This window comes from Seriola lalandi, unplaced genomic scaffold, assembly GCF_002814215.2.
Source record: "Seriola lalandi dorsalis isolate HSWRI2012SDOR001 ecotype SW California unplaced genomic scaffold, Sedor1 jcf7180002054888, whole genome shotgun sequence".
Lineage (NCBI taxonomy): Eukaryota > Metazoa > Chordata > Actinopteri > Carangiformes > Carangidae > Seriola > Seriola lalandi.
Window position 1 is genome coordinate 99513 of NW_019525440.1, and position 17310 is coordinate 116822.

At 41.6% G+C, this 17310-nt stretch overlaps 2 protein-coding genes across 2 annotated transcripts; both read right to left on the reverse strand.

The window, feature by feature from the left end:
* Nucleotides 1–1177: 1177 nt before the first annotated feature.
* Nucleotides 1178–3950, reverse strand: myod1 (myogenic differentiation 1). The gene is made up of 3 exons (XM_023429138.2): nucleotides 3196–3950; nucleotides 2036–2117; nucleotides 1178–1419 (listed from the first exon to the last, which is right to left on the reverse strand). The coding sequence occupies exons 1-3, from the start codon at nucleotides 3784–3786 to the stop codon at nucleotides 1196–1198; spliced, it is 897 nt and encodes a 298-aa protein (XP_023284906.1). The 5' UTR covers nucleotides 3787–3950; the 3' UTR covers nucleotides 1178–1195.
* A 2159-nt stretch (nucleotides 3951–6109) lies between these two features.
* Nucleotides 6110–12652, reverse strand: LOC111671892 (ferritin light chain). The gene is made up of 3 exons (XM_023429118.2): nucleotides 12253–12652; nucleotides 10673–10819; nucleotides 6110–8376 (listed from the first exon to the last, which is right to left on the reverse strand). The coding sequence occupies exons 1-3, from the start codon at nucleotides 12421–12423 to the stop codon at nucleotides 8086–8088; spliced, it is 609 nt and encodes a 202-aa protein (XP_023284886.1). The 5' UTR covers nucleotides 12424–12652; the 3' UTR covers nucleotides 6110–8085.
* Between the last annotated feature and the right edge of the window lie 4658 nt (nucleotides 12653–17310).

Consider the following 17310-nt stretch of genomic DNA (forward strand, 5'->3'; position numbering starts at 1 on the left):
GGAAGGAGGTGTGAACCTACTTCAACCCTGGTGGGGTAAAAAAAAACACTACAATACTCCTGTAAGAAATCTGTCTTAGTTGTATTTTGTTATTTATAAGTAAAGTTTTATACAGAAATCTACAGTTTTGTATCTTATTTTTTCAGGATTATTGTAGTTTTCTTTTCCCTGAGGGAATTGAACAGCTGGGGCTTTTAGGACTTCAGATGGACGAACGTGGAGGAATGTAAATGGATGGTTTTTTTGGCCTCCGTCCTTCAGACTAATACACAGAAAGGAGAAGAAGAAAATCCATCTGAACGACTCAGCTGAGCCTTAAACTACTTTTCATAACTTAAAACAAAATAAAAATACACAAATACAGCAAGAACTGAACTGATTTCTACTCGTCAGTAAACCTGTTATAGAAAAAAAACTACATTTCCCAGCAGTCGAGTGGTTCGATCTAAGTTCTAGTCCACTTGTGTTAACAACAGGAAAAGGGAATCTGGGGGTGAAATATGCTGAAAGTATGGAAGATCATTCCTGCCAGGAAAATGAATAAAGTATTGTAAGTTTGGAATAATAATCACTTAATCAATCAAAGTCAAAATTATGGCTTCAGCTACTTGCTGACTGTTCTGTTCATTTTTGTATTTCTGTCCACAAACGTTATTTTATTTTGAAAAAACCCTACGATCTTGACACAATAAAGCATCAGTTTTTGTTATTCCTAATATTACAGCTATTGGATTAAGACTGAAGTAAGATTTAGGAATAAGGTTTTTGTTTGTTCCAGAGCTTTCGACCATGTGTCACGAGCTTCATCAGCACATGGAGCTAAAATCTATAAAATGTGACTATAAAATATCAAACTCTCTTTGTTGATGAAAATTTTGAGTTGTTGCTAAAAGCCCTCGAAGCCTTTTTATATAAACTAATATTTCCAAGTTTAAGAATCAACTTTGTTTTTTGATTGTTTGTTTTGTGGCAGGAAGGAGCTTCCATACTTCAGCTACAGGGAATAAAAACAGATGTGGAAGGATGTTGAAAAAACCGCATTAAAAAGTTTACAGCTGCTGCAAACAGGTTGTGAAGACTCAGTTCATCCTAAATAACTTGTAAAAATCATCTGTGTGTGTGTGTGTGTGTGTGTGTGTGTGTTAATGGTGTGAGAGGATGTGATTGTCCCGGGGGGGGGGGGGGGGGGGGGGGTCTATAGGACTTGGTAGATCAGGTTGGGGTCCTGGCTGGCGGTCGGAGAGGGGACATGGTGGACGGGTCCGGGCGCCGCTGTCTCGCCGGCCGGGTCCGTCGGCGTGGACCCGGAGCCGTCGGCGGGCGGCAGCAGGCTGCTGTTGTCGGTGGAGATCCGCTCCACGATGCTGGAGAGACAGTCCAGACTGGAGACCACCGAGCTCCGGTCACTCTTCAGACCTCCTGATGATACCGAACACAACGGCAATAAATCATGTGTTTGTTTTATTTTGGTTTTCTACATGTTTTTATTGTCATATTTATAAGTTCAACAAAACTGTTCCGAAAAATAAAGAACAGTTCATTTCATGTAATTCACTTTTGCAAAAACAGTAAAACAAACAAAACAACTAAAGATCTTAATTGAATTGAATTGTCAGTTTAATCTTAAGCTGATTTAATCATCAAGGTATCACATGTAATTTTCTATCATTACCTTCATATTATTACCTCACAATAATAATATGTTGGTAAAAATATAAATTATCTTTTTTTTCTTTTACAGTTTTTTTGTCTCATTATATATAGACAAATGCCATGATAATAAACTATATACTGTTCTATTAGGCTCCTTAAAATGTGTCTTCAATAACATTTAGAAGCAGACTTTAACAGTCTCTTATTTATGATGGACAGAAGTTCAGTTTTATTGTTTCATTGCCTCATTAACTTGATGTTTTTATAACTTCTTCTATTTGCTTTTCTCTGTGAACTCTGTTTTATTACAGGAGGTGAATAAAGGGCTTTATTATTTTTAATTAGCAGTCCCGTGTGATTGGTCAGTTCCCTGGTTTCTTACCTTTTGGTGTCTGGGAGAAATAAGAGCTGCTTTCATAACTTCCTCTCCTGGTGGACTGACAGGTCGGCCCGTTGAAATCCGTCTGAGGAAAGAGAGAGTTGGATTTAGAAATGAGGTTTTACAACATGTCAGACTGTAATTATGAACACAGATGATTTTATGATCTATTTTAGAGGAAATCTGAGGCCTAAATGTTGCAGAACAGAAAAATTAATCCTTTTATCCTTTAAATAAAGAAAATATTAAAAGGTGAAGTGGAGGGAAGAAAAGGTAGAAAAAGCCGCATTAATCTAATCAACACACTTTAGACCTTCATACACAAATGATAAATTATATATGATCATTTATTTTATTATTATTATTATTATTTAGACATTTTTTCTTGCGGTTGAATTATTGTTAAATAACGAAAATGACGGAAATAAACGGCAGAGCGAAAAATTACACGTTAAATATTTCGTTAAACTAAAACATTTTTTTCGATCCGTTTCCCGCTTCAAGTCGATGTCAACAATGTTTCTCTGTTTTAAAAATAAAGGCGGATTTTTTTCCACGTGAAAAAGAGAAACAGACCTGAGCTTCGATTTTCTTTAACGAAATACAAACATTTGAGTTTTCCCTTTAAATTGTGACACAACAAAACTAATGTGGTGAGATGAAACTTCATTTTCTGTATTTAAACAGTGAGGGGAAGAAACTAGTGGAAGAAGTTCATGAGCTGGAATGGAGGGAAAATATCTTTCCCTTTCCCTTCTGACATTAAAAATCCCAGATAATTACAGAGTTCTATCAAAGTGCAGAAGCTCGTGTGTGTGAAGCTGCTGGTTATTCACACATTAAACCTCTGAGGTTGCACCGAATTTACATCCAGAAAATCTTCACTTTGAACCAAAAATAGAAAAGTTATGTTGGTAAAAGTCGATTTCTCATGGATCAAAATGACCCGTGGAAATGGTAGAAACGAGAATTTAAAGTTCAGTCACCAGCGACTAAGAGATGAAGACACATCACAACAGATGAAATCTAATAATGAGTGAAGAAATAAACAGTACTTTTAAACAAAGCCGAGAAAACAAACTAATCCGTGCGTAAAGAGGCGCTGGAGAGACTTTGAGACTCCCCTCTCCCCCTCTCCAACACCTGTCGGTCCCTGAACTCACCATGCCGTCGGAGCAGTTGGAGCGGGGGCTGGAGGCGTCCGAGTCCCCGCTGTAGTGCTCCAGCACCGGGTAGAAGCCGTCGTCCTGCCCGCCGCGCAGCAGCGCCTGCAGGGACTCGATGTAGCTGATGGCGTTGCGCAGGATCTCCACCTTGGGCAGCCGCTGGTTGGGGTTGGCGGTCGTGCAGCGCTTCAGGGTCTCGAAGGCGTCGTTGACCTTGCTGAGCCGCCTGCGCTCCCTCAGCGTGGCCGCCTTCCTCCGGTCCGCGTTGGTGGTCTTCCGCTTGCAGGCCTTGCAGGCCCACAGCAGGCAGCGGCCCGCCTGGTGGTGCCCGCTGGGCGCGCGGACGTGTTCGTCGTCCTCCACCTCGGCGTGGTGGTGGAGGTGCAGGAGGGAGGACGGGGAGGAGGAAGAGGAGGAGGAAGGGGAGGATGAGGTGGAGGAGGAGGAGTCGTCCGGCTTCAGCAGACCCACATGGACCAGCCGCGGGTCCAGGTCCTCGAAGAAGTGCATGTCGCTGGTGTTGAAGCACGGGTCGTCATAGAAATCATCAGCCGCGGGGATGGGGAAAGAGATATCCGACAACTCCATGGTTCAGTCCCCCAACACACCAACGAAGAAGAACAATCCAGTGAAGGAGACAGGGGAGTCTGCAGCCAAAAACAAACCACAGAAGAAGAAGAAGAAGAAGAAGAGGAAGAGAGAGTTTTCTGGGGGAATGTAGAGTCCTGTCACAAACTGTTCTGTCCCTCAGCTGTCGACCTGGAGCTTCTTATACCTGGGACATTAGCGGGGGGCGGGGTCAGGGCAATGAGGTCCTCTGAGGCCTGACCAATCAGAGGGCAGCGGGAGGGGTTTACAACTTCACGGTAATTAGTGTACAATTACCCCTAACAGAGCAGTAAGAGCAGGGTAATATACTGCTGCTCACAGTGGGGGACAAACATGTGGGAGTTTAACACTGACAACACAAAGTTATTATTAAAATCACAACACAGACTCTTTCTTTCTTCTTTTCTAATAATTTATTCTATTCTTCATAATATTTCAATATATTTTATCCAATTTTCTTTCTCTTTTAAAAAAAATATTTTATTGCAGTATATGAAGCACATTCAGTCGCTTCTGTGTGTGAAATAAACTTAAACTCATTTTAATCTAAAGCACACTGAGTTTACTTGTGGTGAATAAATAAACAATATTGGTTTTTATATGGGAGTGGTTGGAAAAAGAGAATAAATATAAGAGAAGATGTGAATGAATCTGTTCAATCTTCAGCTATAGGCCCAATGAATCTATACAAATAAAGTCAAAAATGTAACTGTGGTGCTACTAAATGATTAAAAATAAAAACTAAAATAACTGGAGGTGTAATAAATAACAGACTTTAATATTTCGCATTAATAAGTATATGAAAATTATACATACACATTATAATGCAGCTGTAAGCGGATATAAGAACATTTTAAGTGTTAATTATTTGACAAGCGTTAACTCCTGGTGTGTATGTTTATAACATTTGTTATTACTGCTGTATTTTACTAAAACCTGGAGTTGTAGCTGTGATGTGTTTTATAAACCACTGATTAAATATTTATTTATTGCTTATCAATTCTAAACAAGAGGACTTAAAGTTATACATAATAATAAATAAAACTAAGAAGAATAACATTTTAGAGGAATTAAAAAAAAAAAAAAGAACAAATTCTTAAAATAAAGCAGAAATATTTTAGATAACGAAATTTCTCACAGCAGGAAAAGAAAGTAGTGAAAATCTAATTCAAAGCAGAAAACAGTGAGGATGGATTTTGTTAAATGTTATTTTTTTACAAAAACATTGATGGTAATTGAAAACACAGTGTTAATCATATCTGAGAGGATTTTCCTGGAGTCGACCGTGTGATGCAGATGAGCTGTTTTGTGTTGATGATGCAGCGCTGCTTCATTTTTACTGAGACATGTCACATCCAAACTTAGCAGGAACGTCTGCGTCCTCTCCTCACATTTCACGTCTTTCCAGAGCCAAACACCGTTTTAAAGAGTGTTAATACTGCATGAAAGTGTGAACTCAGTAATCAAGTTAAATGTCATTGAGTTTATTTATAGATGTGAGTGTTTCTCTGTCAGGAGAGACTCACGACCTCCTCCTCTCTCCTCCTCTCTCCTCCTCTCTCCTCCTCTCTCCTCCTCTCTCCTCCTCTCTCCTCCTCTCAGCTGTCATCACCGCACACAAACACCCACAAACATTTAGATGCAGATTTAGTGATTTTTCCTAGAAACCTGCAGCAGAGCTTTCAGATGAGTCGTGCAGCTGCAGCGGCGGCGAGCAGCAGCTGGAGGGCGCTGCAGAGCAGAGCCTGAGACAAGATAACGCCTCCGCTCTTTGCCCTGAGCGGAGTCTCGCAGGCTGTGGACTCACTACCCATCAACCTCTGCCAGTCATGAGTGACAGATGGTTAGAAGCTGGACTCTGTCGATGCTTTAAGTGTCTCAGGAAATATTCAAACCCTGTACTCAAAGGATTATCACTATCACTGCGACATGACTGACAGGTCGTCTACTACAAATCTTCACCTCACACAACGTCTAAATACATTTTACTGTCATTCATTTTTACTTTCATTGATTCTTAGTTGAGAAATATTTAAGAACATTTCATCTTCTGCAGCCGATAATCAATTAACGTTGATAAAAATTGATGATTGTATGTAAGTAAATGTATAAAGCTGTTATATTGTATTGAATTATATTGTATTATATGAAAATCTGAATCTGTACCAGTATGTTACACATATTTAATAATTGTATTGTATTTTAATATTCTGAAAACTCTGGCACATGTTTTTTGTTCATGTCAATAAAGCTATTTGAATTTGAATCAGAGACAGAGAGCTGGAGAGGAAAGAAATACTGATTATTTCCAAACATTTTTCCATCTTTATTTAATACCGTCGTGCACAACGAGCCCAAACTTTAGAGAATCGCAAAAACAAATAAACAATCAAACAATTTGGTACAAAACCTCAAACAAGAACATGTGATTAAATGCTTCATATACTGTGTGTAATTCAAATAAAATGATATTCATATGTAGAAGCAGAAACAGAAGATGCGGAGTAACGTTCTTTACTTTACAACCGGCTTCATGTAGGAAACATTCATGTTCTTTAAAAATCATTTATTCAGATAAAAACCTCTTTGGTACCGTCCAAGATGTTTGAAAGCTGCTCAGGTTGATCCTCTGTACATGTTCGTCGCTTTAAAAGTTTTCTAGAAAAATATCTTTAAATTCCTCAAATGAAAATATGAAAAATATAGAATTTCAGTACGAAAAACTTTACAGGAGCCTTTCTTTTGGAAAATGTTTTTCATTTTCATGTCGTATCTAGTTTGTTGAACAGCAGCAGAAATGAGTCGTGTTGGGTTGCCAGATCTGTGCTAAATCCCCTGTTAGATGAACCCAGCTATCTAGCGAGATACAACATGTAAATCAGTTTTGGAGTTGTTTCAAGGTGCATTTTTTTTCTCAAAACTTCGTCTTTCTGAACTGGTTTAATTTGTTTTTTTTTGTTTTTTTTTAATCAAAAACTGGTGGTTCACTCACTGACCCTCCCATTATTCACTTATAAAAGTTATGACGAGGGAGAGGGAAAACACAAACGCAACAGTCATACCGTAAGAATGAAACAAAAAGGTCACAACTTTACATTAACTAACAGTTTTGACAGAAACTTAATATTTAAATGAAAAATATTTCATGACAAACTTTCAACAGTGTAAAATATATGGAAATGGTAGGATACATTTTCTATTTTGATGCTATGCTAGCCGTTTCCCCTTGCTTCTATAGTCTGTGTGCTAAGCTACGCTAAACACGTCCTTGATTAAGTCTTATCTTCTCACTTGGTTTAATATTCTTCCACACTGACACCAACAAAAGAGAGGAAACACATTATGAACATAACGGACATGAAGGTGACGACGTAGCCAAGAGTTTTGGCTGTTTTGAATTCGAAACTGAACAAACTAATATAAACAATATAAAGACAGGAGTTGTTTGAAGGTGCATTTTGTTTCCTCTTTTAATCAAGCTAGGCTAAACAGCTTCTCCCTGCAACCAGTCTCTGTGCTAAGCTAGGCTAAAGAGCTTCTCCCTGCTATCAGTCTCTGTGCTAAGCTAGGCTAAAGAGCTTCTCCCTGCTATCAGTCTCTGTGCTAAGCTAGGCTAAAGAGCTTCTCCCTGCTATCAGTCTCTGTGCTAAGCTAGGCTAAAGAGCTTCTCCCTGCTATCAGTCTCTGTGCTAAGCTAGGCTAAAGAGCTTCTCCCTGCTATCAGTCTCTGTGCTAAGCTAGGCTAAAGAGCTTCTCCCTGCTATCAGTCTCTGTGCTAAGCTATGAAGAAGAATGTTTATCTCTTTCTTTATCCGTTTAATTAAGCTTCCTGTTTATTGTAAAGTGCTTTTCCAATCACATGGACTTTTCATTTGTAATTATAAAAGAAACGAAACATGTAACATGGCGTGAACAAGTCACAACGTAACAGTGTTTTGAGTGGTAGCTAATTCATGGAGGATAAAATTTCTATTTTTTTTTTCTTAAACACTTTAATTTATATTCTGGACTTCATTCTGGAAAAAGTTAAAGTTTTGTTGTTGATGGAAAAACATTTTTTATATCTCTTTTAATCGAGCTAGGCTAGCAGCTTCCCTCTGCTTTCAGTCTCTGTGCTAAGCTAGGCTAAACATGTTTGACTCTGGGGAAAATGGCCGAAAAGTAAATTTCCCAAAATGTCAAATTTTTATCTTTTACTGAGGGAAATTAACCCTTTATTCCCTGCAGAGAAACGCCACAAGGAGCATCATAAACTTCCTGTTCAGAGAAGCTGACCAATCATCTGCTGAGCTCTTCCTGCAGCTCATTCAGGATGTACTCCCCGAACCGCCCCGTCTGGTCGCTGGTGCAGCCCGTCCGACGGGCGCTGGTGAGCAGGTCTCCCAGCAGCTTGAGGCGGTCCACCCGCGGCGTCAGGAAGTGGCTCTTCACGACGCTGGCGGTGTGCGGGTCTCCGTGCTTGCGGGCCAACTGGTTCAGCTCGACCAGGACGCCGGCCTCCTCCTTCAGCTGGAGCAGCAGCAGCTCCAGAGCCGGCAACACGGCGCCGACCGCCTCGCAGCCCGGCTTCTGGAAACCAAAGATTTCACCTGACCTCAGTTGTTTTGTCTTGAACTTTGCAGCATTTAGAACAAAATTACAACTATTAATTCAGTCTTTGTGAACTCTGACGGACTAAAGCCACAGAGTCCGAAATAAATAGTTAACTTTGTTACATGACACCCACCATTTTTGTGCACAAGCCCAAAAATAATGCGCCCAAAATAAAAAGGTTACTGTTCTTTAACCTTTTTGATTGCAGTCATAACCCTGGTCTCCTCTGAAAGCTTACTCCTTAAATTTTACAACCAACAGGTCAGACTGAGTAGACGAGATACAACAGAGGCACAACATGGTAGAAATAAAAGTATTTTTTTGCCTCGCCTGATTCTATCAGTATAAAAACTGAATATAAAGCCTGTGGTGGGACGTTTAGTGTGGAAAACACAAGCCACAAGTCTGAACCAGTTCTACATCAACAGCTGTTGCAGTGATATGGGGATAAAATGCTTTACACAGACTGCACAGATAGAAACAGTGAAATTAGAGCTTTCGAACAATGTGTAATTTGTCATGGTTGCGTGTAGACTGCGTCGCATCGGTGGCACGGTGTATTTTAAAAGGTGGTGCAACATCTAATTTTATATGAACTGCTCCACAAGTAGGAAGGAAGGGGTCATTTTGTTTAGTTCTCCCTCCAACCAATCAGTACCATACACGAGCCTCTTGTTTTCTCGTACGACCTCGTTCTCTTGAACCACACTTAAGGACTTCCTGTCGTCTTGAACAGCCAATCATGGGACAGTTAGTCGTCTAGTGCTGCATTAAAAACATTAAAGTCAAAGTTCACGTTGCCAGAACAGTTGACATTCAACCTGATTGGACCCACTTTGAGTTCAGTGTTGATGAATGTCATCATGAGACCTTTTCCTTCATTGTTTTCATCTCCTCGTTATATTTGTAGACATGATGTGGTGATATGTCATCAGTGTGACTCTAAAATAAAATCACCCACAACAGGAAACGTGAAACTAAATCAAACCGCAGTGAAGGTGAACTGCACTTGGGAGACGGATAACGAGGTGTCCCAAAACGCTGCTGACTGAACCCGGGCCTCGGTCCTGAAACGATTTTACACGACTCATAAACCTGGGGCGGCGGTCGGAGGCCATGCTGCGACGCGCCAGTGCCACCGCCACCGCCGACGAAGCTGACAGCCATCTGGAAACGCCATCAGCGCCACTGTCCCTCTGCCGCAGCATTAATCTTGCCAATTTTCCGGAACATGAGGGGGGGGAAATGTACACCCTGATGGGCTTATGGCCAGAGCCAGGGGGGGAAAGGTCTCCAGGGGTTTAACCTCCCTCCCTCCCTCTCTTCTCCTCTGGCCTCTTGGTATCTCAACCCACCCCCCCTCACCCCCCCCTCCCTCGGCCTGAATGAAGAGCTCTGCTCCAAAATGAGATCTCAGCCGTTGGGGGGGGGGGCACAGCGAGATAGAGAGACACCTGCTCTGACAAAATGACGGATAGCACAGGGGGGAGAATAAATCGTCATGATGGGCCGGTTTGGGAGGAACGGGAGGTAAAACGAGAACGCTGTTACACACTGAAGCTCCTCTGTCTCACAGATAAAGTTCAAATCATAAATTTAGTTTCAAAATGGATCCACAAATCAGCTCTTCACACCAGATCATCTAAACGCCCCTCAGGACCGTGAGGATCCAACAACCCCCCCCCCCCCCTTCCTTCTGCTTAAGTGTCGCTGGGCAACAGATGCTCTTGACCCTGACCTCTGATTGACCTCTGCGTGTCTGTAAGGAGCGAAACTAACTACATTTACTCACATACTTCACTTACACATCTACTTACTGGTTACTTTAAGACTTTACACACAAAACACGCGTTTACCTTTAAAATATATCGCGTATTGTTGTAGATTCAACAAAATAACCAACTCAACAAGTAGTTAAAGCTCCTCCAGTGTAAAGGTCTGTGTCCATGTGTAGTGTGATTATAGATCAGCTCTAGCTTCTATATTAATACTGTGAAAGTATCAAAGCCTCAGTCCACAGAGAAATGCACACAGCCTGTATTCAGAAAATGAGCCTTAAAACCAGCCGTCAGGACTTCTGGAACTTTGTGATGTCACAACAAAGCAGTCACCAAGCCCCGCCCACCTGGACCCACCATCCAAACCTTGCAGGATTTGTTTTTTTTACCTGAACTCTTCTGATTGGCTGACTGTTGGAAGCTTTAGAAGCTTTTGTGACATTTGACCTTGTACAAACAAATCAGAATGAAAACACTAATTTGTACATTCGTACCTGGATGTCTTTGCCGCAGTAGTTGCCCCCCCTCTCGGCCAGGTAGCCCAGCATGGCCTCGGTCTCGTCCTGCTGCTTCAGCGCCTCCTGGTGGAAGAAAGAAGCGACGCGAGGCAGAGCGACGTCGTCCCGCTCAAACACACTGGCCTGAAGGAGATAAAACAAACCAACACTCAGAGTGTTTATGTAGGTGGTGTATAACCCGTCATTTAAACACCTTCATCATTTCAAAGATGCTCCCTCGTTGTTTTATGAAGCGTTTATAGCTCAAAGGTCCCAATTAGGGCTGGGACAACGCGGTGACATAATTGAAGTCATTGACTACGTGAATGATTTGCGTCTGTGTAAATCTATTTGAACAACACGGCGGCGTCTACCAGCGGTACGACGGAGCGTGTGGAGCAACACGCGGCTAAAAAGGCTCGATCACGGTCCTCCAAAGTTTGGGAACTTTAATCTTGACACCAAAAGTGCGGTAGACTGCAGACTCTGCAAAGTGCATGTGGCATATCTCTCTAGCACGACAGTCATGCACGAGCACATAAAGAGGAAGCGCCCTGTCAAGATGGCAGCAAAACGTAATTGCAATAAAATAACTGTTAGGTTAATAAAAAAAATAATTGTTAGATTAGTCGAATAATCAAAAAAATTATCGCTAGATTAATCGTTTAAAGAATAATCGTTTGGGACAGCCCTAGTCCCAATCAACCATGTGTTAACAATGTGCAACCAAATTCAAGTTTGTCTCCTTTTCAATTCTGCATTTCAAGACTGAACACGTCATGTCAGGTGGAAAAGCTGCTGTCAGCCTCCTGCAGCCTGAATCCTGATCTCCTCATATCCCACAATCCCCTGCACACAGTGGGTCATGGCAGCGAAGCCACTACACGGAGGCTCTTACATTCAGTCATGAGCATATTTAACATCATGTGTTCAAGTCAAATGTCACAAGTGAAGTGGATTTATCTTGTTATCTGTTTTTTTTTACTCTATTTCTATCTGTCGCTATTTGTCAAGTCTTATACAATTCCTAAAATACCAAAGAATTATAATTAGACATGAGGGATTTCTGTGCAATATCCTTTCAATCAATGTCTTTGACTGCATGAAAATGATTAGAGGGAAGGTCAGAAAAGGTCAGGAGGGTCATGTGTTCACAGTATGTTGGTATGTTGTTGTATGTTTATATTTTATTTCATTCTTCCTTTGTGGGATTTATTGCATTTTTATTAAATCCACGGCTCATGAAAATAAACTTATTTGGGCAATTAGTAAATGATTGTTCCATTCACCCAGCCAACCAGTTTTATAGTTATATTATATTATATTATATTATTGTGAGATATTGGAGGAAGTCTGTTGTAAGTTTGTCTTTTCTCTGACTTCCTTTGGTAAAAATCCCTCATCTGATGACAAATCAATGTAAAAGTGTTAAAGTTGGATAATAACGTGGTTAAACAGGTAGTTTCTGGTTTGTGATGTCCTTGTTAAAATCCTCCCTGACATTCGTGCGGTAGCTGATCTCAGTCTCACGCAGCAGACTACATGTTGTTGTTGTTGTTGTTGTTGTTGTTTCCTACCAGAGCCTGCAGTCTGTACGCTCCGTCCAACAGCAGGCTGCTCACCCCGCACAGAGCCTCCTCCACGGCGGCCGGCAGGTTGTGTCTGGCCCGGCTGGTGCCCGCGGAGCTCCGGTGCGTCTTGCACAGCGGCAGGCTGCTCTTTAACCTCTTTCCTGCGGGTTCAGCCATGTTGTCGCCGCCGCCGCTGATCCGGCCTGAGCGCGGACGGAACCACGAACCGCGGAAGTAAAAAAACAAACAAACAAAAAAAATCACAGGTGAGAAATAAACAACCCGCGAAACAAAGTCTTGTAGAGAAAACGCGTCTTCCTCCAGCAGCCGAGCTGAACCTCGACGGAAGATAAATTTAGCCCCCCTGCATCAACCGTTTCCCGGTCAGCTGCTCGAGTTCATCCGGTGCGACGGAGCTCCGAGCTGCACATGAAAACAGTCAAACTTACATAAGAGAATCACATTAAAGTGAACATGAGTCCAAACTGACTGAGCTCCACAGATGGAGTCAGTCTGATTTAATCTCTGATTAAACATCACGTTTCCTGGTGGAAGTCACTGAGATTTACTTTAAAGTTGTTCAGAGACTTAAAAACATCAGAAAACAGTTTTTAAACAGATATATTTCTGCTGAAGAGCTCAGGTCCTAATGAGATTATAATTAGTGCTTCGTTAAGGACAGGTTGAGGCAAATAGCATATAACTGCAAATATCAGGAGAAACTATAAGAAATATTAAACTGGGCACAAATCCTCCTTGTGTATTACTCTGTTTGATAAAACATGCACGTGAGCCCCTCAAAAATCCAAGATGGCTGCCAATTCTTGCAAGGAAATTTTTTTTTGCAATAAATTCACCCACAGTTTTTCAATAGGAATGAGCTAAGTGTCAAATCATATATTTAGTACACTGTAAAAAATGAAACCTGTGAAAATTTTAACTGTTTTTTACCTACATTTTACAAATTAAAAGTCCTGCTGAATTAGAACAGTCACACAGAGGGAGTGGCCAAAAACCTCATCAGCATAGAAAATAATATTAATTTGGCATTAAGAATTGTCAATTTGTAAATGGGTAAAACTCATTTTCAAAATAAAATATGTGTTTCCTATGCTGCCATTTTGTCTGAGTGTGATTGAAATATCCTGTGTCATGACATTTTGTAGATATTCATGGTCCCCTGAGGATGAATCCCTCTGACTTTGATTATTTCCAGTCCCTGCCATTTCAACACCTGACCACCAGATGCCCTCCGACTTTTCCCTCTACTCCTTATCACCTGACTTTCCCCACCCACCTACACACCTGTTCTCACCTCCCTGTTAGTCTGACAGTATTTATACCTGCCCAGGTTCACCTGTCCTCTGCCAAATTGTCAATGTGCAACTTTATTGTGGTTCATTAGTCTCTAACTGACCTGCCTGAACCCGTTCGACCTGTCCCTGTTCTCTGCTGCACTTCCTGGTACCTGTGTTTGGGACTAATGCTAATGTTAGCATTTAGCTCTAAGCACTACTGTGCCTCAGGACACCCTCACTGAGCTGTTAGCATCAGAAAGTTACAAGGAGCACAAACTTGTAATTCAGCATGTGTCAACACCGTGAATAAAAATGCAGCCTTCTACGGAAACACCAGAGGGCCAAATTTAAAAAGAACCATTCCTTATATATATTTATTTATTTATTTATTTATTGCAGATCAGCCAAAATCAATATCAGTATGGGATAATCAGCACTGGACTGCAGTTGGATTTTTATTGGATTAATGAGGCTCAATTTCTTTGTTTAGCTGAAAATAAACTTAAATTTTCTTGTATTTAAAAATTGCATCAGAAATAAAAAAAATAGTTAGGAAATAGTGAAATTTATCATCAAGCTATTTATGTAAATGTGACACTTTATCATGATTGATTTTAGCATCAGCTGACCATCATTGGTTGCTTCTCCTCAGTGGACTCTGGGTCAGAGTTGACCCCCCTGGTTCTCCGTCCTCTCCTGTTTCAGTCCAGCTCCTGGAGTCAGGATGAGTGACGGGAGGGGCTGGCTGCTCCCCGGGGGTCAGCTGGTCCAGGAGGAAAGAAAGACCAGCTCTATAACCCCTGACACGACCCCCCCCCCCCCCCCCCCCAGACACCTCAGTAATCACCTGGGCCTGACCTGGCTGTAACAGATTACAGACACGCTGCAGGAGGTCGGTCAGCTTCCACCAGGTGATGCTGCGCCGCAGGAGGGCCGACAGGGGGCCGGACACTGCGGCTGTCACTGAGGATCCACCCTGAAGGGTTTCGGCAGAGCCATGATGGGGAGGCAGACACCTACTCAGACCACAGAGTCCTCTTCATCGAACAGGAAAACTCACTGCGCCTCATTCACCAATATCTTCTTCGGTATTTTCTGAAATTCTTTCCTAAGTTGTTCTTAAGAAAACTCTACGTCAGATTCCTGAACGTGTTCTTAAACCGCAGAATTGTGCGCACCTGTGTTCTTCCACTGAAACTGTAAATTGAAAGCGTGTGCCAGTCGGCCCTAATTAGTGCAGGTAAACAGAGGTTATCACCACGACGACGGCAGCCATTGCAGCAGATCACTGAGAATGAATCAGATTGATCATGTGACGGTGCTGTGCTGAAGTTTGGGGTCGGTCTAGGAAAAGATCATGGATTGGGTTTAAAAAAAAAAAGAAAAAAAAGCCTATTTTGTCAAGGTGAGTGGACGTTTGTCGTCATGGTTACAGTAGGAAACAAACAGTCGACCTCCTCCTGACACAAACGTTTGTGTTTCTCAGTGCGGTACAGAAGAAGTATCATTTGTATCGATGAAGAAAATCAGGTGTCGTAAACGTGATGTCAGTCACTCATTCACCAGATTAAACGGCCAATCAGGGACGGTTGCTGATGACAACCAAGAAAGGTCCGCAAACACCAGCTGATTGGTCGACGTGTCGAGTGTTGTTTATAGGTGTTTATAGGTGACGGGAAAACTTTTCCTCGTGTCTCTAAATCCAGATTATTTCCACTGAGTGATGAACATTTCTCTGAGTGAACTGTCTCTGAGTTTATGATCTTCTTCTGCTCTGACTCGTCTCCCACAGCTGAGCTTCAGATGACAGGACGCTGTGATTCACGGTCCTGTGGAGCTCTGCCTTTGTTACAACCCCCCAGTCTTACCCTGTGATACACACACACACACACACACACACACACACACACACACACAGTATGTGTGTGTGTGTGTGTGTGTGTGTGTGTGTGTGTGTGTGTGTGTGTTGGACGCTGCAGCTGTCAACAGACACTCGGAGTTTCCCCTCAGACACTGTTGTTGTTGTCTGGACGATACAACCTCACCTCAGTTATCATGAATTAAAATTAAAAACTGATGTAATCCTTCACCTCCACTGCTTCATGATCACGATCGCGTCACCGATCATGGGGACAGTTTTGTGTTTTAAATAATGTTAGTCAGTTGTTACCGGGGCAACTTCTATTTTTCCTTCGGTCCACATTTACATCATTACGCTACAGACGATTACCGGGGGAGAACAGCTGGACTCTGCCCAGATGTGGAAGTATACGGGCCAGATTCGGGCCGAGGAGCCAGGCGTATGTTGGGCCTGAAGTGTCGTTTTGCTTTCTGCACTGGAGACTCTGGAACTGCTCGGAGCCCAGAAACAGTCTGAAGAAAAACAGCTAATAGTTGTTTTTACAGTTGCTCTATGCTAAGCTAAGCTAAAACACTGTTAGCTCTAGATTCACATTTAACATACAGACATGAGAGTGGAGCTGATCTTCTCTTCTAACTTTCAGTCAATATGAATAATGATGATGTTCAACAGTAAAAACATCCTGCCTTTCTTCTGCAGAATTAGACGGTTGTATAAGATCCATAATGCATCAGGTGTCCAATCTTTTCTCATAAGACAAAAGGTCATGAATTACGATTTATGCAAAGTAGGATACTGTACTGTAAATACCTCGTCATTAAAGAGCATGAATAAAATATTCTTATGTACACGATGCATTAAAATCTCACATTAAAGATGCAAACACAGTAAAGTAATAACACACAAACTAAATACGTTTACATAAACACACGGGTTCTTGTATGGTGTCATCACATGTTCTCATTTATTTACCATTTTTATTCGTCAATCAATCGTATCAATAAAAAAAAAAAAAGATTTTAAATAACATAAAAAAAGATAAATAAAAAGATGTCTTGTCATAAAATATTTTACAGAGCAGAGATAAATACAGATAAACACAAGATGATAACAAGACAGGAGGGACACACACACACACACACACACACACACACACACACACACACACACACACACACACACACACACACAAAGCACTTAATAAACCCAAAATGTGCAGACTGACAGGAGAGGTGTCGGCCTTCACACCTGCTGCCTGCTGTAAACCACCAACACCACAACGACCACATTGTCCTGCACTGGTGGCAGATTACTTTACACACACACACACACACACACACACACACACACACACACATGCACTCACACACTCACAGAGGGTGGATTAGCTCGGAGGAGCAGATTTACTGCTGTGCAGCCAGTCGTGTGGTTTGTTGTGTTTGAGTTCAGATTGAACAAACGGATTCTATGACGGGACAATTTGTATTTTTATTTTCTTTTATCTATTGAAATGTAACTGAGAACAAAGAGTTCAAGTTGACGTGATTCGTGCAGTTTGACATCAGACAAAACACAAAATAAAACACAATAAAAAAAAGCAGATAGAGAGTAAGATGTCCTCTAAAAGTGATGGATTTTTCCACTTCTGTTGGACATAGGCTAGCAGTTTCCATCCGCTTCCATTCTTTATGCTAAGCTAGGCTAAACATGTCCTCAACCTGCCTCTGCAGTGGACTGATGATTTTTTTTCACCTCATTATTCAGTTCAACGACTCGTCGCGTTAAAGCTGCAGTAACTATTTTTTTAGCCTCTAGAAACAGTCTGTGAACATTTGTGACTGAACTTGTTAACAAACAGTTGCTTATTTCCACATCCAGCTGTTACCAAGCAACAGTATCATTAAA